Here is a 21,874-nt window from a genome sequence, read left to right on the forward strand (position 1 = left end):
TCTCCATCCAGACATCCACGCCTGCACACATAGGAGGCACAGCTCCACCAGAAGCAGCTGCATCCGCACCCGATCAGTGGCAAAACAGGCTCAGGATACGGATGCCAAAATATTAGCTACATCATCTCCTTACAACAAATAGTTCAAGCACATATTGTAATTAAGCACAACCTTAGTCTACAAATCAGCAGGATTTAACCATGCACATGGATCTACAAGTTGGCCTATGCTTAAGTCCTCTCCACTCATACTCCAATGTCTGGCTCTTTTCTACGATTTTCTCTTGGTGAAACTTTGGGGTCCCAATTCACCACCATACTCGAGTTTGACATCAATAACTCTGTGAAAATACAACCTGAAATGTGCAATGACATCTCTGACACCTCGCTCCATTGAGTTATATTCAGTTTATGTATTTCATATCCAACTTTGCTCTCACACAAAGGCTTTTCAGCACCTATGAATGTATGTTCTGTGATTATCATTCACGTATCCAAATTTAAACTCCTGCTACATAAAATGAGCTGAATCCAAAGCTGTACAGTTAAAACTATTTCATTCATTAGTTGGGTTTGATCCAAAGCAACCACAAGTTCAAATCACCGGATCCATCAGTTTTGGTGGCCTTTGGAGCAGCCCAGGGGCTGCCAGAGCTGGAAGAAGAAAAACCTCTTGGCCATTTTCCCCCATCCTGCTTTTCACAGAGCTGCTTGTCACCTTCCCACCTTCCTCCAGTTACACACCACCTAAGACACTCTTTGATGTGTTCTTCCACAGACGAAGATCTTTCTGACCTCCAAACCCTACAGTCCTACGAGGAGGTGTTTGCTAATGATCCGCGGCCCTTCGTGCTCCCCTCCGCAGAGAAGACATCCCTGGGAAGCCCCCAAAAGCCACGCTGGAGCCCTGAGCCTCCCCCACCCATTAAGCTATCTCTAACAAAAGTGGACCCCAGTGTTTTTGACATAAAAGACCAGCAGGAGCTCAGTTTTTAAGTAGTCCACATCTGTGCTAATTTTGGCCCATACCCTGTATTTAGAAGATTAATGATTGAGAAGGTTCTTTTTTTTTTTAACCTTTTATTTAACCTATGGAAGATACTGAATGTGGATCACCTATTTATTTGCTAAACCTGTTCTAATGCCAAGCCTTAAAAAAAAGAATAAAAATTGCATGTTACTATGGAAAATTCAGATAAACCCCTCTCAGGTAATAAAGGTAAAATTCAGGTAAACCCCTCTCATTTAAATTTGATCCTGGAGATTTTTAGTCTAATCCCAGATATTTCTAGAATATTCCTTTCATCTTCCAGCTTTCTTTTTCTGCAGGTGCCTTTTTGTATTCCTTGAAACATTACAGAGTTTCACAATATGAACTCCCACTATTGAATTAGAAATCTATTACGAAACGCACACAAGAGCTTAAAAAAGAAATCTGCCAGAATGTAAATAATTTTCAAAACACGATTTTTGCTCTTCCTGCATTAGTAATAACAGACCGGACACTTAAAATGAGAACATTAAAGATTCTTTCCATGTGTATCCCTTATTCTGTTTACTTTTTGAATTTTGCTCACTTGTGACAATGACAAGCTATCCTACAGTTTCATTTCTGTTTATACTACAATCAGGTTCCAATAAAATCACCACGCAGCCATATGCTGCTTTGTTTGTTATCGACACTACAGGGGAACATTTAAATTTCATTTCTACTTTAACTTTCTTTCTCTTGACTGTTTCGATTTCAAAAAGAATCATCTTTAGCAAAAACCTCGGCCTTGTTCGATTCAGCGGTGGCTCTTTAAGGATGGAAAAAGCAATACACGGGGCTGTCTGAGAAAAGAAACAAACTTTTTTTTTCTGAAGGTCCAGGTTTGGAGAGCTTTTCTTATGGGCACTTCTATGAAAAAGAAACCAATGAAGACACACATTTGTGGTTCATATTTAAGGTGGTTTTATCTGAGCCTCCTCTTAAGGAGCAGGCTCCCAAGTCCCCGCGCAGTCCAGCCCAGAGTTAGGACCGACCCTGCAGCACCCACGCGCTGCCGAGCATCCCGAGCTCAGCGATGGGAAGAAACGCTTCCCTCGCACCACGCGTTCCCTGCTCAACCCCACCGATCTTTTGCAATGGAAGTTTCATCAAAACCTATATATTTTCTTGAAAAGTCTCTTTTCTAGAACAAGTGCCTGTCAGCTCTGGTCCCTCGCTCCGTTAAGCCCCGAGCTACCCGTGTAGGTGAGCACAAGCTCCAGCATCGCCGGCCTTTCTCCACCAAGTTACATTCCTCCCCTGCCCAAGGGAGAATCATTCCCTTTAGCAGTTTTCCTACTTCTCTGTTCAGTCTTATTTTAGGTGTTTCCACCTAAACACCCTTTGGGGGTTAGATCTTTGCCTCAGGGGAAAAACTCCATCAGCACCTACCTAAGAGCCATTCACCTGCAGGGAAGAAGTCCAGTGTTTTTTGGGGGGTTTATTTTGGGTTTTTTTGGTTTTTGATTTACAGGCAGTGAGGAAAAAATACATTTTCCCCCTTCTCCTATGAGTGCCATGGGTATCAGGGCCTCAGGCAGGTTATAGCATCCAACTACTTCTTACGTGCCTAGCTTTGGGCACTGGTGTACAAACCTTGTAGTCGTTTTTCTCAAATTTCTTTGCATCATCTGCAAGCTCCTAATTGGCAAAGAAGTAATCCTCTGACCCAGTGACTCTGGAGTACACTTGTGAGCAGAGCTTTTTCAGTACCAGTAATAGATTGACATAATTTCATTAGAAACATCATGTGTCCCTGGGGTATTAACATTAGCTTAGGCTTCCAAATTTGATATTTCAAGTGCACTTAAATAACCTCTCAGAGAGTTTCTGAAGCTAAATTAAGTTATCAAGTGTGGCTCCGTTTCACATTGACTTTGTTTAAACAGCATTATGTAAAAAATTCCCTCTTGAGTGAGATACCTTTAATTTTCTTTTTTTAAAAAAAAAAAAAGGACCCAAAGATTCCTGGTATGAAACATCTGCTGACGGCAACAAAATAAACCATTATCCCAAGAAGTTACAGGTTTGCAAAGTGTGAAGTTTAAAACAAGGGACAGAACACTTAATGAAAAACTCTGCAACCTTAAGACTAAAAGCAATTAAGTCCCACCTAATAGTGCAATTAGCATTATCTCACAACCTCCTGCTAGCTTTTGTCAAGCTCCTATTTTGCTTTCAGCCTTGCCAAATCACAGTCACCTGCTGCTTCACTTTCTGGTTCTCATGCGCAAGCCTGACAGTATGGTGCGTCAGTCACACAAGCATTTGGGATAGGTAACCCTCTGGGGTTTTGTTTTGTTTGTTTGTTTTTTAACGTAAAGAGGTGGGAAATGAAACATCCCGGCCAGCAGAAACCTTTATAACACAGCACGTGCCAGGGAAGACGTGCAGAGGTTCAATGTCCATCGCGCTGTCCCATGCACCGCGGTTGGGAGCAACCTCTGGCAGCCTCCGCTCTCCAGGTGGTGGGTGCCCCATCCCTGGAAGCATTCAAGCCCAGGTTGGACAGGGCTCTGAGCAACCTGCTCTAGTGGAAGATGTCCCTGCTCGTGGCAGGGGGGTTGGATTAGATGGCCTTTAAAGGTCCCTTCCAGCCCAAACCATTTGATGATGATTCTACGATTCCAGTCCAGCCTCCTGCTCAAACCAGGGCTCACTTCCAAGGGAGGTCAGGCCCCTCAGTCCAGTCGAATGGCTCATTCAGTCGAGCCCTGAGAACCCCCCCAGGCAGAGGCTGCGCAGCCTTGCCGGGCAACGGCACCGACCCTCCAGAGCTGGAGAGCTCTGGAAAGAGATCGCCCGATCCGGTTCTGCAATGTGCTGCGTTTCCTACAGACACTGCTCGTGCCATCGCCTCCTCGTTATTCCCACATGTCCACAGACATCGCTCCGTGCTCCAGGAAAGCAGAGCAAGGACGCTGGAGGTTCACAGGGCAGCAAGGGCCCTGCAGGTTTCCTTGGCTCAGGCTCTGTGCCTTGGCAGAGAGAATTACCTGCCCCCGGCCTGGAGCTGCCCAGGGCAGCACAGCGCTTGTGCCTGGACTGACATCTGCAGCAGGGGCGAGCGGGGAGCTGATGTGTACACACGCGCTCAGGGAGCAGTTTATTTGCTTCAGAATTTGTAAGGGAACTTAAGCCTGATGCCAAACTATAAACCGTGACCTGAGAAGAGAGACATTAAGTCCTTTACTTCTACCCTGCAAGACAGCTCCTTCCCCTGGGGAAGATCTGAGCAGAGGTTGGATCGGGCCCCAGCTCCATCCTGCACAGCCTGTGGTCAGATGAAATCTCTTTTCTATCTTTGCTTTCTTTCCTCTACTCTTTTCCTGCTTTTTTTCAAACCTCCTTCAATACCACACCACGACCCACCCCGTCCTGCTCTGCTCTGTCCTTTTCTGCACTGGGACAAAGAAGAAAAATTCTGCAGAGCAACGTTATCCTTAGACAAATCCGCACGGCACCTGGGGCACAGCACAGGCGCGTGAGCACAGCCCCGGCCCGGGATGGGAAGGATGCACAGAGGTGCTCAGGACAGGAACCACCAGCCTGATTCTGCAGGTTTGTGTTTCCCCAACTACAACAGGCAACCTTCAATTTCTAGAAGCTGAAATAAGGATCGAGCTCATTCAGGAGCCCCGGCTTGGAGTTTGACATCAGCTTTGACATCAGACCGTTAGGTTTAATGCTCCTTTCATTTTCTCAGGCTATGTCTCTAGGGTGAAGAGGGCAAAGAGTTTTTTTGCAGGACCTAAGAATGACAACAGATCTGCCCCCAAATACAAAGCAAAAGGAAATCTGTTAGAATAACAAAGTACCACTTTGTGCACTGTGATTTATCAGTGCAGAACATGCTTCAGCCTAATCCAAAACACAGTGAAGTCAAGGCTAAGTCCAACGACTTCAAGAGGACTTGAATTAGACCCTTCAAATCTCACACAAGCATGTGCCCACCGTTAAGCATTACTGCATGGGAGCCATAAACCATGACGCAGAAGGCCCAGCAGAACAGTGGAAACGTCACACAAAGCAGGGAAATTGTTGGCATAGTGAGAAGAAAGAGGTCTAGCAAATGGATTTAGCATAGCATTGTAACAGTAATGGTCTTCCTGAGGCACGAAAAGAGGCAATAAAGGCATTCACAGGAGTAGCTTTTGGTACACACTATCTAAGGGGTATCTGTCATGATTCACGCCAAGTTATTGCTGTAGAATTGCAAGTTATTTTCCAGCCATCTTTCAATTCCAGTGAAAGGAAAGAACCCCCACAAATGGGTTTATCTAATTGCCAGCAATTTCCATTGCAAGGCAGATGAAATAAATAAACACAGGGTAGAGGCAGTTAACAGAATCCAGAGCATCTCATAAACAAACATGAACATCACGGCACTTCTTGCAGAGTCTTGTTTCTTGGGAATGGGCTGCTTTGGGCAGCACAGCTGAATCACAGGCTGCTCGGAGTGGCTCGTGCTGTCGAATACACCAAAGGGCTACAAATAATGCTCCTACCGAAGCAGGAAAAAGGTTGTAAATTCCGATTGTAACTTACATGGCTGTTGAGCAAACTGCTTTTGTGTGATGTAATCCCTTCATTTTTTTGTAGGTTTTCAATCGCCATTTCAAGCTAAAGAAAATGTGCACAGGGAAAAAAAAAAAGGAAAAAAAGAAAAAGAAAGGAAATCAGATAGTTAGCAACAGCCAGGATTATTATTTCTTTATTAATATTTGAATGATTAATGCTTTATATCAACAGGCTTGTGAAAAAGAGGCAAACAGATGAGGCACAGTCCGTATGGGATGAAGCTGCAGAGACGTTATTGTGTGGCATGCAAACTAACAACACAGCAAGAATCCCTACTAGGGCGAAAGAGCGAGACCAGGGGGCTTTTGATCTTCCACTATATGCATGGCCCATTTATAAAAGAGAAGCAGTTTTCCTTCTCCTTTCCCCTTCATGCCTAGACCAAAACACCACCAGACAGATACGCCGCAGCAGGTCAAAGGAGATTTGCTACAGAGAAAGTGCCTTTTACCCAGATCTTTCAAGGAAAACTGGAAGTAATGACTTCGGTTATTATTACTTCTTAACATTTTGACAAAAAGCTAACAGCAACTAAACAAAACAGGGGCACGAGGAAGGCTGACACACAGAATGCATAAGCTGGAACAGATAAGAGCTCTTTGCTACTGAAGAGAACTGCAAAGGGACTCTGAAGGAAGAAGACAGGTTTCAATTAAGCGAGCTTCTTCCCGTGAAGACAGGCTGGCACATCTTGATGCTACTTGTGCTCATTTCCATTGATCTGAGCTTCCGCAAGCGGAGTCACGCTGAGCCGTTCCAGCCCCTGAAGAGCCCCCTTGCTTCCCTCTGCCTACCTCCTGCTCTACACGCAGCCCAGCTATGGCTGCTGCCCTGTGCCCGGACCCTCTCCTGGACCCTTCTTGCCTTCTCCTTTCTGCCACTGGGGCTCCCTGGGCAATCTCTGGCAAACTACTTAGCAGATGGCTGCTGGTCCCAGGGCTCTAGTGCTCCTGAGCACAAGCCTTTTCCAAGTGAGGAACAAAAAAAAATCCCCCCAAACCAAAAAAAAAAAAAAAACAACCCACATTAAGGGACTGGCAGGAGCAGAACCTGCTGTTTCTCTCCAGTAGAGGTTCTCAAAACCCTGTTACGTGTGACCTGTTAGTGCAGGCAGGACAAGGCAGCACACATCAGCCAGTAAAACTTGCAGTCAGCAGCTATCTCCAGCATCTGCCCTCATTTAACATGCATGGTTGTGCACTCATCTGTAGGCACATGCACAAAGCATCTGCACAATGATCTGTCGATGGCCTCCTTCAGGTACTAGCCAGCTCCCCGTACTCCAGTTTGCACTGACTCATAGCATGGCGAAGATAAAAGGCCGAGATAAAACCAGCCGTTTACAAAACCAAGCTCTGCCAGAAAGGTGGGAGAACAGAACAAATCAGATCTACTTTCTGAAGTAATATTCAACAACCAAAGACACAGTCTGTGCCATATCCATGTCGGAATGTGATACTCTGTCCAAGCACCTCCAGCACACGTCCCTTGGTTTCCATCCAGAAGTGCCATCACTGTGGCAAGAAGTTATCGCTGAATTCAAAAAAGGGTCAGCCTAAGACTGCATCAGTGGTTTTTTTGAGAAAACTCTAGCACACGGTGATGTACCATGAGGAACCAAAGACTGATCGCTGATGCAGCCTTCAGGAAATGAGTCAGTGTTCGAGGGAGACACCGTTTCCTTCCTCTGTTCAAGAGCAGCGGCAGTGCTGGTTGAGCAACACCTCTTAGGCAAGCACACAAACACTGCCTGTCCTTTTGGCATTTTGGTAAGCGTCCCGTACAAATGGACACCTTGCATCTGCAGAAAAAAAATATTACAGGGGAAAGACTAAAAGCTCTTAAATGGCCCTGCACAAAGGTGAGGAGCTCTGAGGACCCACTTAGGGGAGGTCTCAAGGATTGTCTCTCTTGGTATAGCCTAATTTAAATGAAGATTAATAGTGCTCTGTTGGCACAGACATTGAATGGGACTTCTTCATGTGCTGGTTCAGCCCATTCGATGGAGCAGAACATCATTATTCCAGCAGATATGGAAGGCGGCTTTCTTCAAATATTTGAAGATTTTATTGTAGTGTACATACAGTCTTTACCAAACATCCCTCAGCCTCCTGAGGCAGCTCTTAGACCACTGCTAATTCTGAAGCGCTACCTTGTTCCCAGGCTCCTCTGAAGATCCTCTCCTCGCTTTCGAGGTCTCAGTGCCGGCTCTGCCTCAAGCGTTCAACACCCTCCAAGCCCTCTCGCTTCCCCATTCCTTGCAGCTGCCTCTCACGTTGCCAAGCCCTCGCATTGCTGGCCGCTTTGACATCCATCCCCTTTGCACCACTCTCCCAAGGCCACATGCAAACACTACGGCTTCCTTGCCTACATCTGCATGAGCTGCACTCTTCTTTCTCTCCACAAAGCTCTTAATCCTGCCCCAAACACATTTTGCCAGGACTACAGCCTCTCCGGCCTCTTTAACACCAGCCTTGCCTATTCTCTGTTTAAGCAAGACATTGCAACGAAAAATAATGTTCCTACGCGTTGATTTGATTTAGTCATTTCTTTCCTTAAGCCTTCCACTGTCTGCTCACCCGTTACCATGTGAAATTGAAAGCAGTTATCGTGGCTCTCTCCATCCCCCTCCAACTCTGGTCTGTGCTGAAAGAACTGAAAACCACACACAGACACATCCCTGTACTGTCTTCCAGACCCGCATCTACGCGCTATTTGACCCTCTTGAGCCCCTCCACAAGAGCCACAGACATTTTGTGTTAAAAATACCTTCTGAAAGTTCATTCCTGCATGCAACAGAGTGAATTTATTTCAGATGCATTTTCATACAGGTCACTTCCTAAATTCCGTTTTTCCTGAACAGCTTTATCCCATGTGATAGACAGCTACAAACTAAAGCTGTTCATGGGACATTTCTATTGACACATATTCTACTCGTGCTTTTTACGTTGTGCCCAACACCATGGAAATTAAAAAAAATAAAACAAACCCCAAGCCAAAACCCAAGAGTAATGTTGTGCAGCTTTGCAAGATGCAGTTTCTCGGAGGTGACAAAATCAGCAGCTACTTTCTTCAAAATAACAAGCTTGAGCAAAAATCAGGATGTCCAATGCTAGTTTTTATCTATGAACAGTTAAAATACACACACGGAGAATTCTCACACAAGAAACGAAGCCCAGCTAACCCAGACACATCTGTCCTTTTCCCTTCCCCCCAAAGCTAAGGACTTTTCCCCACAGATAGCTACCTCTACCTAAGGCAGAGCAGCTACCTCTACCTAAGGCAGAGCACATTTACTCCGGGATCAAAGGCAACCTTTCAAGGCACAAAGATTCAAAAAAATGTGACGTCTGTATTCTAAAACCGTGGAAAAAGAAAGTACAACCTAACCGGCCAGAATTTCAAGAGTACTCGGTAGCAAACGGCTCCTGTTTTTCTCCCTGGGTGGTGCTGTTCACATTAATCTGGCCACATACCCTGAATTGCACCTACATTTGTAATTATGTTTACATACAAACATATAAACACACAGAAGTCAGTCTGGAAAGGAAGGTGAGCAGAGCTCCAGCCCACTCCTGGCCACAGCTGCTACTAAGGGCTGGTAGATTCTCAGATAAAAGCCCTGGTAGCTTCCAGCTGCAGAAAGGCTGTTTGGGGTTAATCGCTGTATCCCCCGAGTCCCACGCAGCTGTACAGCTGTGCTTCTAGCAACCTGGCACCTCGACTGACAGTTGGAGGGACATGATTAAAAAAATTAGAGCTTTAAAACATTTCTGTTTGATCAGTATTATCCCGAAAATACATTTTCTGTAACACATGGCATGGACAGAATACACAATGGTGTAGGAGATATATACAAAGGCTTTTCAATCACTGTGCATTTGGCATGATCAGCTTGACATACCTTACGTGCTAATTATCCACTGTGCTAATAATGGATTTTTCAGGTCTCTTCATAATTAAAAATACATTTATATATTTCCTTATTTTGGGTAAGCCAAGCCCCGTGTTCAGATGTTATACTTATTAGAAAATGTAAACATAGACAATTCTTTTGAATTGCAAAGCCAAAACATTTTGCTTAGGGAAAAAAAAAAAAAAAAACAAAACCCTCGAGAATCTTCTCTTATCTCCATGCTGCATAATTTCAGCGATCCACCCAGCAAGTTTGACAAGCCTCTGCCCACCAGCAAGAGAGACATCCCAAACTCCTGTTGAAAAATATCTGTAGTACACCAGTGTCTATTCTCTCGCTTGCATTTGCATGGCATGTTATACAGACATATACACAGTGATAACGATAGGAAGTTTTATTTTCTGAAGGCTTTTCAGTTCCCTTGGAATAATTCCTGGCCCCCGAGCTGCAACATCTGCAGGGCTACATACCGTTGCTGGAGAGGAGCGTGAAGTATGTGACAGAGAATGTCTAGTGTTTTCCATCCCCCCATGAATGAGATAGGCTCCCGAGCCGGAGAGGATCGGACTTCCCCCAATGTCCATGGTGATGCCCACCATGTTGTGAGAGGGAATGGCTGTAGGAGAGGATGCCGCTGTAGTCACCTGAGCTCCACCTCCCTGCGGCTCGAAATAGGATGCTGCACTGCTGGGGGTGTAAATCTGAGCTTCGGTGTTGTAGGAGTAGGCGGCTCGTCTGTCAAAGGAACAACAGGGTCAGGAGGTGGAGCACACCTTGGGTGGAGAGGAGCTTGCAGAGCTAATCTCATGGACAATAGTTTCTGCAATCTGGACCACCTTTTAAAAAAAAACTCGTCTCCATTGTCAGTGGGATTTGCTCCATTGAAATTGAACCCTGTGCTGTAAAAATCACTCCTCCCAATGTTAATCAGTCCTGTGACAGCCCTGGAGCAAAAGCCCAGGAGGCGCTCTGCAGCCACTGTGGGCAACCTCGGCAGGGAAGGCTGAGAGCATCCCGGAGGGCAGCGGGGGCATCAGGCCCAAAGTGGGGACACAGCAGAGAGGAGGAAGAGGAAACCTGACGAACCCCCTTTCTTCCTCTAGCAGTTACGCTCTGGTTCCTAAAGGTGCCCCACCTCACCACGCGATGGGCTGGGCAGAGGAAGATACCAGACTCTTTTATGTAGCTGGATTCCCTGGAGAACAGTCCCTCCATGAGGACAACGCCTCCCCCAAGGCTGGAGTGTGGCTGAAACCACCCCCGTGCACACAATGTAGAATGTGAAACGGTTCCTCCTCTTCCTCCTTTTAACGGCGGGCAGTGTCAGCAGCAGGGCCGGGATGGAAGGAGCCTGGGAGGACCGAAGGGCTCAACCCAGCTGGGAGGGGAAGAGGGGCTCTGCTACAGCCAACAAGAGACTCTTACATGGTTCCGTTGGTATAAACAGCTTCTCCTCCTTCCACATACTGGACCTGGGATGGATATACGTGCTGCACGGATTGCACCTGAAACAAGCATCATAAACTCCAGTTATGGGTATGTTATTGCCTAGGAACAGCGGGAGAAATTGCATATTACAACCTTAAATGACTTTCAACCCTACCTTGACATTTAGGCTTTCTTTTTAAAAGAAAAAGAAAAAGAAAAAGAAAACAAACAGAAGCCCACATGCTTAGGAATCCCAAAGGACGTATTTATTTTAAAAGGTCAAATAAAAAGAAATAAATAAGTATTTGCTCCGTGAGCAGTGGAAACAATGGAGCTGGGTTTCCTCTGCACACATGTCTCAGGGCTGGTTCTCCGCTGACTAATAAGGGTGAGATCATGCTGCAGCCTTGCCTTCAGAGAGGAGGTTGGCAGTGTCCATCTGCACCCCAGCTCCCTTTTTCATTGGTCTGGGAGGGACAGAGTTGCCCTCTGTCAAGTTTTTTTTCTGAAACTGAGCAACCAAATAAAAAATTGCTAGAGGAAAAAGTCAAGAGAGTCAGACTCACTGTCCACATGAAGCAGCACCACATATGCCTGGTTTCTTAGGAAACAAGGACTGCAAAAGGCAAAGTTCAGATAAATAAAAACACTTGCACGGCTCTCTGTCACCTAACCCTTCTATGAAGCCACATGCAGTCAGTACATTTATTTGTGTAATTAAAAAAAATCCCAAACACTTTGCCTCTAAAAAAATCTTTACAGAGGAGGACTGCTTTTAAATGGCAATTAAAAGCATCCATCGAATCTTCAAATGTACGAAAGACAACTGCCACAGTAAAGGTTCTTTCAAAACTTTAAATATCTTGAGAGTTTCTTTTGCCATCAGTCTAAGAAAGGGAGAGATGGAGAAAGCTGCTCTCACAGTGATCTCCAGCTCTCTAATTGCACACAAGTCTTTCATTAAGAGCAGGGTTTTTTCTAAGCAGCTATCTGGCACAGCTTCAAATGCCATGGGGGACGTGGGGTCCTGTTGACACGGGGGTCCCTGCGTGGTGTCCCACCCCAGAGATATTACCTGTTGTGGAACCTGCTGAACTCTGGGAACAGAGATTTGCTGCATCTGCGCTCCTTTGGGAGCGGAGCCTGCTGCTTGGACCAAAACCCTCTGAAAGAAGAAGATACAGTAACATACACTTACTTTCAGTCTGTAACACAGGTGAGTTAGGTATTCTCTTTCAAACTTCCATGGAAAGCTTGCCTGCTGCTCCAGAGGCAGCAGTACCCCTTACTTAGCATCCCTGCGGTTCCCATCCCCTTCCAATGCAATCTGCACCGGACACCAGCCTGAGCTCAGTACCCTAAACCTGGGAAAAGCAGAGAGCTGAATCCACATTTTCTGACATGGACCATCTTTAAGTCTCCACGCAAGGAAATAACAGCAAACAGCTGATTGACGAGAGGAGCTCAACAGGAGGTTCAGTCGCAGCTGAACAAGAACCACTCCTCACACATTCACATTTTCCTCCTAGGGCTGCAAGGTTTCTGCTCTTACAGCTGCCATACCAAACCACGCTCTGCCTCGCGCGACGTGAAATCACACTCTCTGAGGTGCCGCAGCCCTTACGGTTTCTGCCAGCACCAAAGCTCAGATGGTTCTGCATCTCCACCAAGGGCACAGAAACGCTTTGTGTTGCCTTGTGGTGGTCACTCTGTCCTCTGCCTCTCCGCTGGCATTTCCATCATCCCCCTGCTCTTTGTGTTACGCTCGGCATTTGGTTTGAGGTTGGACACGCGTCTCGTAAAGTGCCAAGCACCTTGCAGGTCCAGCAAAACAAGCATGGGGACGTGGTAGATGGAAAGAAACAATTCAGTGAGGCCCATGGGAACAGAGCCTGGGTACCGGCATGAGAGTAAGAAAGGAAACATTCAAGCCAGTTATCAGAATGGCCTTTTGAACTGACAAGGACCTTTTCCAAGGAGACAGTCATCCTCTGTGGCTTCAGGCTTTAAAAATACCCAGCAGATTGGGCCAACCGAACAAAAAGCTGCAAAACAATCCCACATGAATCCTAGAAGAGACCTTGACAATCACTGGCTACCTTATACATACATATTTATGATTTTTAGCCCTCTGACAACCTTCCAACATGCCCTTTGTAACCAGCCAGAAGTTCTGTTCTAGCAGAATTATAGCAATATGATAACTGCCCAGATTTCTAGGCAGCCTCTACATCACCAGTCCCCAGGCTGACCTCCAGTAAGTCTGGGTACATCAGAGATCCCGCAGCTGAGCTAGCGATAAGGACACGTACACTTATGCCGCCCAACACTTTGTCCGTTTTCTCTCCAAAAGAGGCTGTAACCAGTGCACGATGGGCACATTAAAAGCCCTTTTTCAAGTCAGGCAATGCCACCTACATCAAAGTCTCAGAAAGACCTGTTCCTTTCTCCTACTTTTTACCCATTCTCTGTCATTGCTTTTACCAAACGACACATCTCCTCCTTTGACACAGCTGCCCAGCTCAGCTACTTGTGTAATTTGTCACTGCCTGTCCGGTTGCTGCTACTACCTTCCAACCAAAAAAAAAAAATCATCCCCAACCTGTAAGATGAGGCCATCCTGTTCATACAGCCTTCTCTCACACTGAAAGGTAGACCAGTGATCAACAACACCAAAGGCTGCAGCCTCACACCAGTCGTGCTGCCAGTAGTTCATTCCTAGTATTGTCTTTGTGCTGCTGGCGAGAAGGGAAGGCTCTGGGTGCTCCTCCTCCTCAGCAATCTTCCACGATCCTCTGGGTCTTCCTTAATCCATGGAATTCCACTCAATACTCCATGTCATGATGACAGCACCGGCAAAGGCTGGACGGGTAATTTCATAACCCAAAGCCAATGGGTTTTCTAAACTTCTTTAACATGTTTTCACAGTCAAATTCACACTAATGACTGACGAACCCTAAGACCCTTGACGCTATTGATCAGCGATATCCACATCATTACAATACGAACAAGAAACGTCACCCAGAGAAATCGAAGATGGGAAGTCTGAAAGATGACAGAGAGCTGGCCAACCACACACCGAATCACACAGTGTGAGTGTCCACGTCTCCTGGTGAACCGAATGCTCCTACCAGTTCACAATTTTTAATTTTTCCTTTTCATCAGCATCCAATGGCAGCTACTTCTGCTCACTTGGGAGTTGGAGAAGGGTGTAGCTAAGCTATACCCACCCATCCTCTTATCCCTCCAGCTTCCTGCGACAGAAACGTCCTTTGATAGTTCCCCAAAGAGCATAAAAAGGAACCAGTTTTACTTAACCCTTCCCGTTTTGCATTAGGTAGTTTTCATTCATCAGCTGAAGCTATCATTTCTCGTCTATCAGGAGACCTCCCAAACACATCATATTCATGTCTATGAGTCATGAATACCCCCTCTCCAATTTAAGACGTCAGGATCCACCTACCAATGTCAGGCTCCTCCACCCTCTCCCCGCACTAGCGCTCCCTCCACCTCTTCTCTGTTGAGCTCGGTACCCTATTTGCAGAGATGCCTTTAAGGACAGTTTCATTTGCTCCTGCTTTTATTGACACACCAAATAATGACAACAGGATATTATACTGAAGCAAACACCCAACTGGCATGAATTTACTTCCTTGGGGAGCTAAGTTAAAAAATCCCACCTTTTAAAGCTTGCATATTTGTAGGGCTAACACATGAAATATCTACAGCCTTTATCAACACGAAGTCAAGGAACAGGTTCTCCCCGCTACCTCAATGAGCTGATTAACAATCCTCTCCCCCATAGAAAAACCCTGGATTAAAATACATCTGCCAGTAAAAGAGGTCTCTTCTCCATGGAAACGGCACTCCCAGCTGTGCATACGTTACCTGCTGAGACGCTGGCACTGGCTGCACTACCGGAGCTTGGGCTGATGCAGACGCGTGAAGTGCCACAGAAGCTGCTGAGTCTGATCCACCCTCTGAACTCTGCATGCTCACTGCTGGGGAGAGCAGAGGAGAGATCAGCCAGGGAAAGCACAGCTACGCACCGCCGCAACCGCCCCAGGAACCCATGGCTAACGGGAACAAAATCCCAGTGGAAGATCCAGGGGAAGTGCTAGGAAGGAAGGTAGCTACCTTCCTACACAGAGGACTCTTTTTTAGTCTTGGAGCTAATTTTAATACAGTATTATATTAAGAAAAAAGAAAGTTGCACAATTGTTCCACAGAAAGGACAGGGAAGGAACAGAAAATGCACTTCTAAATATAACTGAAAAGTAGTGTTGGAAAATTATTGTGTCATAGTGAGGATAACTTCAGATCTGGAAGAGTAAGAGCATATTTTAAAAATCTTTTTTTCTCCCCCTCTGCCTTATCATGTTTAACTACCGCAAAAAAAAAAAAAATTAATCGAGTCTAAGTACATGCCTGGAACTTAGCTAATGCTTTCGTCTGGAAAGCGGGGTGGTCAATTTGGGTTTATAATCACAACCGATAATCAGACATGAATGGCAGAAGAGCAGTGATTGACCATCATTTTAAAACCCGCAAACCATCCCCACAAAGAACCACCTCCACTCTCCCATCCGTGCCCTTGCCCCAAAATCCCATCAGCCTCACCAAGGTCCCCCAACACAGACACGCCATCGCCCGCGGTCCCGCTCCCACGCTGCCGCCCTGTGGGGCTGTTGCCCTCAGAACCCAGTCACCCGGGTCCCCCTGTCCCGGCACTCACCCAGCATGGCTGAGCCACCCTGGGAAGCATCCCAAGGGCCACGCGGGAATGTCCTGGGGATGGAGGGGCGGCAGGCGAGCAGGGCCGAGCGCCTGCCCTGCAGCACAGGCCCTCCATCCCCCGGGTCTCCTCGCTCCCTTGCGGCACTGCCCCGGCACCCCGTGTCTGTCCCCCGCGGGGCATGTTAAAGCCCAGACACCTGAGGGACACCGAGGGTTGCTGCAATGGGGCTTCCCAAGAACAGACAACATCTTTTGGGAGTTTTTGATGTAATATGGGGGGGGAGCCTTTTTTTCTCAGTTTCTTGTGAAAGTTCCTGTTTAAAAAAACTATTTTAAGAGGGTTTCTGCTGTCACTTCAAAAGCAAAAGATTCAGAAACATCCAGATTTTGAGCGGTGTCATTTCTCCTTTCTCAGCCTTGCTGCTGAGCGTAATGTAGCCTCCAAATAACAGCGTGAAATCTTTTCTGGTTTATTTCCCTTCTCTATCCAATGTTTAAACTTTTTCCTCAACTTTGTGCAAGTTAAGAGGCAAAAGGAAAAATGAGAAACTGAAGGACACAGAACCCTGCTCATTTGATAGCTCTTTGTGGTAAAAACAAACGCAAGGCAGAGGTAAAGTTACAAAAGCTACCTGTTTATTCTCCTTCAGCCCTGGAAAAAGTCCCCAAATATTTGGATTCTTCACAAAACAGGTTTTTAAGACTTTTTTCCAGGCAGTGCTGACCCCATATTCCCATGCTACCCATTAGCAAATTACACCAATTACTCTTCCCACTTCCCTGAAACCCCACAGCTTGCAAGTAATTTTCTCTTTCACATCTTTCTGCATCCAGGAGAAAGAGTAGATACAGAGCCCCCATAGTCACTGCTCCAAATACAGCTACCAGATTAATTTGATGATCCAGAAACAAGGTAAAGAAATTCAGTCACTATTTATCACCATTCGTGTCCCTTCGTAGCCCTCAAGTCTTCCCGTAGCAGACGCGCACAACCCCGGTCCCTGCAGCTCCGCTCTATAAAGGCAGCGCCTGCTTCTCCCCATCGCTGCCTCTGCACGGGTTTTAGCCAAACCCTCTTTGTCAGAAGATACCAGCTGCAACAGCGCTGTGGGATCATGAAAATAATAACTCTCGCAATAAATTAATGAAATAGCCTCCTGCCTGTTCCAGCCTAAAATTATTTGCAACTAAACATTTGGCCAGCAGTGCTGGCAAAGGCGGAGGTTTATAGAGCTCACGTGAAGATGCTCAGGCAGAAGAGGGGTCACTTTTAGCACACGTATTCCCCTGACTCTTGCAAGGGTGTTTTATCGTCTATCATTTGTGCCCAGGGCTTCAGTTCACAGCTTTCTAGGGTTTTGCAACAGGAAAAATATAGCATAGTGAGGTTAGAGAGGAGAGTTGGGTAAGTTGCCAAATATATTTTAATGATCTATTTGAGAATGGTTCTGGCAGGGTCAGATCTCGGCCTTTCAGGTCTACAGAAAGGTCTCTCTTCAAGTGTAGTTATAATCAGAAAAGGACACTCAGAAGCGATGCTATCTCAAAATTACCACCTACTCATCTCTGCTGATACATTTTGTCTTCTGGTTTCCCTCAGTGACCAAAAGAGACCAGAGAGAGGCAGGCAGGGCGGAAGATGAATTGTCTGCTGCCAAAATAAATCATCAACATTATTGTCAGATTTGTTACAAAACACAGGCTCTGCTAATGATGACAACCAAGCCAGACACAAAGACCCCGATGAAATCTGCAGCTGGTACTTCCAGACAAGGTAGACAGACACAGAAGTACTGGGCCGCCAAGGCACATGTACAAGACTTCTTATTATTTTGTTTATCAGTGAAACATCCTGGACAAAGAATAATTCATTTCCCATTAAAGCCATCCCATGCTTCCTGAGAACTGGAGAGACAGATATGTGTGCGCCATCTGCTAACATTAATTTGCGCTGATGAAAAGCTGACAACGTAAACAGAATTCCTACGCTCTGAGAAGGCGTCGCAAGGTGCTACAAAGCTTTGCCGACACCCTGGGAGCACAGCTACCAAGGGAGCTGGCACCCGAGCCGAGGCTCCAGAGGATGAATAAAGCATCGGCTTTCAAGGAGGAGAAGAAACGTGGCATCCGAAGTCTTGCTCTTCCCTCTTCTTGGGAGCTGTGAGTGCAAAGTAAGGAACACTCTTGTAGCTCCTTAATGAACATCGGCTGCTGGAGCTGGGCCGTCTGCGTGTGCGGCTCTTTGGCAGTTCTGCCACATCCCTAAAGCAAATGCCCATGAAAGGACTCGCTGCTCTCCTTCAATCTCATTTTTCACCTCCCACAGAGGAGGAAGTTTTACAGTGTTCTTGGTCATCCTCTCCTAACAGAGACTGGGTGGCTCAACAGCGAGCCCTCCTGTGTCCCAAAGATTTGCTGCCTTCCTCTTAGAGCTGGTCTAAGAAAGAGAGGTTCATCCAAGCCACGCTTGCTTCCCGCTCCCGGCTGGGGGAGAACGCTGTAGCTCCCTCACAGCAGAAGTGACCGACAGAAGCTATTAAAAGGTGTCTCGTGGCTTCTGACAGCTGCTGAAAGCCTGACAGCTTGGCAGCCCCCCTGGTACCGGGGAGTTTGCACAAACTGAGAACCTAATTAGTAGTCAACAAAGCCGCCGGTGGGTCACAGAGAGGACCAGCATCCACGGTTGACTTTCTCAGCTCTAGGGCTCCTTACTGGGTTAAGAAAAGCAAAAAGTCAAGTCAATTATTTTTGCCAGGGGAGTGAGCAGACAGGACCTGACCATGCATAAGGAATAAAATCACAGTGAGAAGGGCCTTACTCGGACATGGGCGTTTCAGGTAGAGACAAGTTTAAAACTCCGGTTGCTCAACGCGGCCAGTGATGTCACATGCAGCATCACAACTGTGGAAGGCATTGCAGAAATCTGGATTCCAGGTTGCATCACCGCTGAATGAATCGGGCAGATAACAAGGCTGCTGCGCTCTGGAAACCTTCTGTTTACCCACAGCTATCTCGGTAACCAAGCAAACAGCGGTGACAGGAAAGGAAATACAGAAAAAACTAATAACTTCTGGGTGCTATTTCTGGTTCTGCCACCAGCTTGCTCTGTGACCTTGAACAGGATGCTTCCCCTCCCCTGTGCTTCAATTTTCCCACTCCTAAAAAAGCCACAGTACTCCCCCAGGTAAGGTATTTTTCAAGCACGGGTCTCAGAGGGCTGTCAAAGTCTGAATGCATTTGAGAAAGACAAGTAGTAATATTACAAGCCTTCAGGGTTGATAAGAACTCCAATTGTCACCGTTTCATTCATAAGCCACGTTGCCTTAATGTAAATAGCCTTGCCTTTGTTAATCTCTCCTGCCTAAACCAGCTCCAAAATGCTGGGAAAACAGAGATAAGAGGAGCATTTCAAAATATTTTTCACATTCAAGTTTGCAGCGAGACGGGGGAGAAAAGGAGGCGGCAGCAGAAGGATATCACACAGCTTTCTCCTGCGAGTCGCCTTCGAGGGCCGAGAAGGGAAAGCAGCAGCATCCTCTGCACCAGCTCCCAAAAAGAGCTTGGGGAAGGAGGGGGGGCTGATGCGAGAGCCCCCAGTAGTGAGACGGGTGCCCCTGGGTGCTCGGTCTGTGCTGCAGCCCACGACCTCTGCCATCCAGGAGATGAGGAGGAGCTGCAAGTATTTTTCCACAGAATGTTTTAATATAAACTATCGGCTCCTGAACACTCAAACAAAAACGTTTCGGAGCTAAACGCCGAGACCTCGAATGTCTACTAACTGCTGCTGATTAGAGCCAGAGCAGGGAGCCTGCCCAGGGAAATATGTGGTTTGTTTTTCTCTGGCGCCCTGCTCCTCGCTCCACGGGACGTGCGGGCACACGGCTAGCCGAGCACCAGCAGCCACCCCCGGCGGCTCCCAGGCTTCCAATAAAAGGGGATTTAAGTCCCTGCCTTCCTCAGGCCCAGGGTCACTTCGGTTGTAATTGCGGGCCAACCTACTTGGTGTTTTTATACTAGAAGAAAATGTCACCATTTGAAGTGAATATAACTCCCCCCCCCCCCCCCCCTTATTCTTATTTTTTAAGAGCCATCTTACATAAATCAGGGGTGGGACTGGCACAGTCTTGGCTCTCATGGGGTATTTAGGTCTTGTATTTACACATCTTCCATTTTTTAAGGTGAAAATGTAAACCATATTAGCTACCCCACACCAGCAAGCAGTGAATGCTTTTTTTAATCCAGAATAATCATACAATCATACTAGTGTTGCTTTCAAAATACGAAAATTGTTACTGTTTCAGTGAATCACTTGCTCATTTGAAGACAAATCATAAACTATTTTATTTCATTTGCTTTTCAAAGTTTACTTGGTCATCCTTTAATCTTATTTCAACTTTTTAAATTCCTTTATTACATCCTTTTTTTCCGGCAGAACTTTTAAAATAGAATATAATACTGGGACATAAATGAGGGAAAGGACAATGTCTTCGACGAGTTTTCTGCTGTTGTTTTTAAGAACAGTCAATTATTCCACCTCTGGGACAAAGTTTCTCACAGCTCCTTATATTTAAGCTTCCCAGTAAACCTGGGATGAAAGAAGGATGTACTTCATGGCTTTCATTTCAAATTAAGATATAAAGGCGGAAAAAGTTTCTTTTTCCAGGTGAACCTGCTATAATTATGCTTGCCTTTTCATTAATGAGATTTAGTATACCCAAAGGCAGGATGCTCAGCTGGGCACAGTTTGTGCTCCAAGTTTTCTTTCTGTTCAACGGATCTCGGGCTGACCAGGGGGTAAAATAACCAGGGAATCACAGACGGTCACATTTCCATAGACAAGTTCCTGATACAGCTATGAATTTGGTATAGAAATCTCCTGATACCTGGTATTTTACTGAAAAGAATGGGAAGCTTGTAGTTTAATTAAAAAACCTATTTCTCACCCGTAACATTGACCTGCTAGGATGAAAATTCAAACCCAAGTTTTTGCCTTTTTTTGTTTGGTTTTGTGCATTTTTTGCATACTTTGAAAGGAAGGCTTACATATAAAAATAGCTATTTGGTTTCTGGAACTTTTATTCAGGTTTAGTTGGCTTGGAGCTTACATAAATAGGAAAACCAGAACAGCAATAACTGAACTCAGAAGAAATAAAAATGCTATTTAACCATCGCATTCGGGCTCTAAGCGGTATTTTCTCCCCTGACTACAGAAAAAGTAAAAATTATGTTTTTTACATTTAATAGATTCACTACTGAGAATCCTCAACGCTCCCAAAAGTGACTGAAAATAATAAAAGGCATGCAGGGAATTGCAGGTTTTTACTTTCTTTTCTAGCAGATGCACACTATCCATCAACTTTATCCACCACGCTCTATGCCACATCTATTGTACGGCAGAAAATCTTCTTAAATATTTTCCATTTCATTCAACATTTTTGGCTTAGTCTGTATTTAATAATTTGCCCTGAAAAGGCATTAGTTGTGTTTTAACCAGAGCATAGAAAGGAAGTGTTTCTTTCTTTAGAAGAAGAAACTTTTTTATGTGAATGAAAATGCAATCGAGTGAATTATACCACCTTAGAGCAGAACCGAGGCAAATTCTTGTATCAGACCCAGCTTGCCTCCACATGCAACCTTTATCCCCGCTGCGCATGTCTCCAAAGCACGATATCTCCAAGAAACAACAGGCGTTCCCCTGAAATTCCAATCAGGAAAATATTAATTTTTTTTTTCCATTGCCCATAAAACTCAGAAGCCAGAGGAGGACGGGAGCAGGCACTTGCAGATGGCCAGCACGTCGCTCTGAACCACGACCAAGGGCCAAGCATGCCCCCATCTTTGCACCCTCTTTGGAAAAACAAGATTCCAGCTCACCCATCCGTGAAACCAAAAGAAACTCTTTGCTTTCGGATGGCAGAGCCAAAGAGAAGCTGCTCTACCAGCATCCACGTTTAGGAGTTATCTTTTCCTTCAGACCACACAAGCGATGCTTGGAGAACAAAGCTCCCAACACGGCTGTTAGCAATGGGTGCAGCTCAAAGCATTTGCGAGTTTGGCTACTTAGCACCTGAACTTAACCTTTGTCCAAAACGTTGTACAACTGGCAATCATGATACCAGCTTGGCCTAGGAGAGCTACGGTATTCCCTGTTTTTTTAACTGCTCTAAAAGCCTTGGAAGAAGA

The 21,874-nt window shown here is 45.9% G+C and overlaps 1 protein-coding gene across 13 annotated transcripts in view; it reads right to left on the reverse strand.

Annotated features, from left to right (window-relative positions):
- The window catches only part of RFX2 (regulatory factor X2), a 61,168-nt gene that overhangs the window by 15,418 nt on the left and 23,876 nt on the right, over positions 1-21,874 (reverse strand). For 3 of the 13 annotated variants that reach the window (XM_087769096.1, XM_087769095.1, XM_087769094.1), the window contains exons 1-6: positions 15,690-15,898; positions 14,843-14,955; positions 12,030-12,119; positions 10,952-11,031; positions 9,997-10,261; positions 5,578-5,652 (exon numbers count right to left, since the gene is read on the reverse strand). In XM_087769096.1, the coding sequence (XP_087625222.1) occupies positions 5,578-5,652; positions 9,997-10,261; positions 10,952-11,031; positions 12,030-12,119; positions 14,843-14,955; positions 15,690-15,696 (630 nt within the window). In that variant the 5' untranslated portion in view covers positions 15,697-15,898. Of the gene's footprint in view, positions 1-5,577; positions 5,653-9,996; positions 10,262-10,951; positions 11,032-12,029; positions 12,120-14,842; positions 14,956-15,689; positions 15,899-21,874 lie in introns of those variants that run through there. The other 10 variants (XM_087769099.1, XM_087769102.1, XM_087769106.1 and 7 more) reach the window with 6 other exon arrangements.

This window comes from Nipponia nippon, unplaced genomic scaffold (genome assembly GCF_047370975.1).
Source record: "Nipponia nippon isolate SJK-2023a ecotype South Korea unplaced genomic scaffold, ASM4737097v1 scaffold_31, whole genome shotgun sequence".
NCBI lineage: Eukaryota > Metazoa > Chordata > Aves > Pelecaniformes > Threskiornithidae > Nipponia > Nipponia nippon.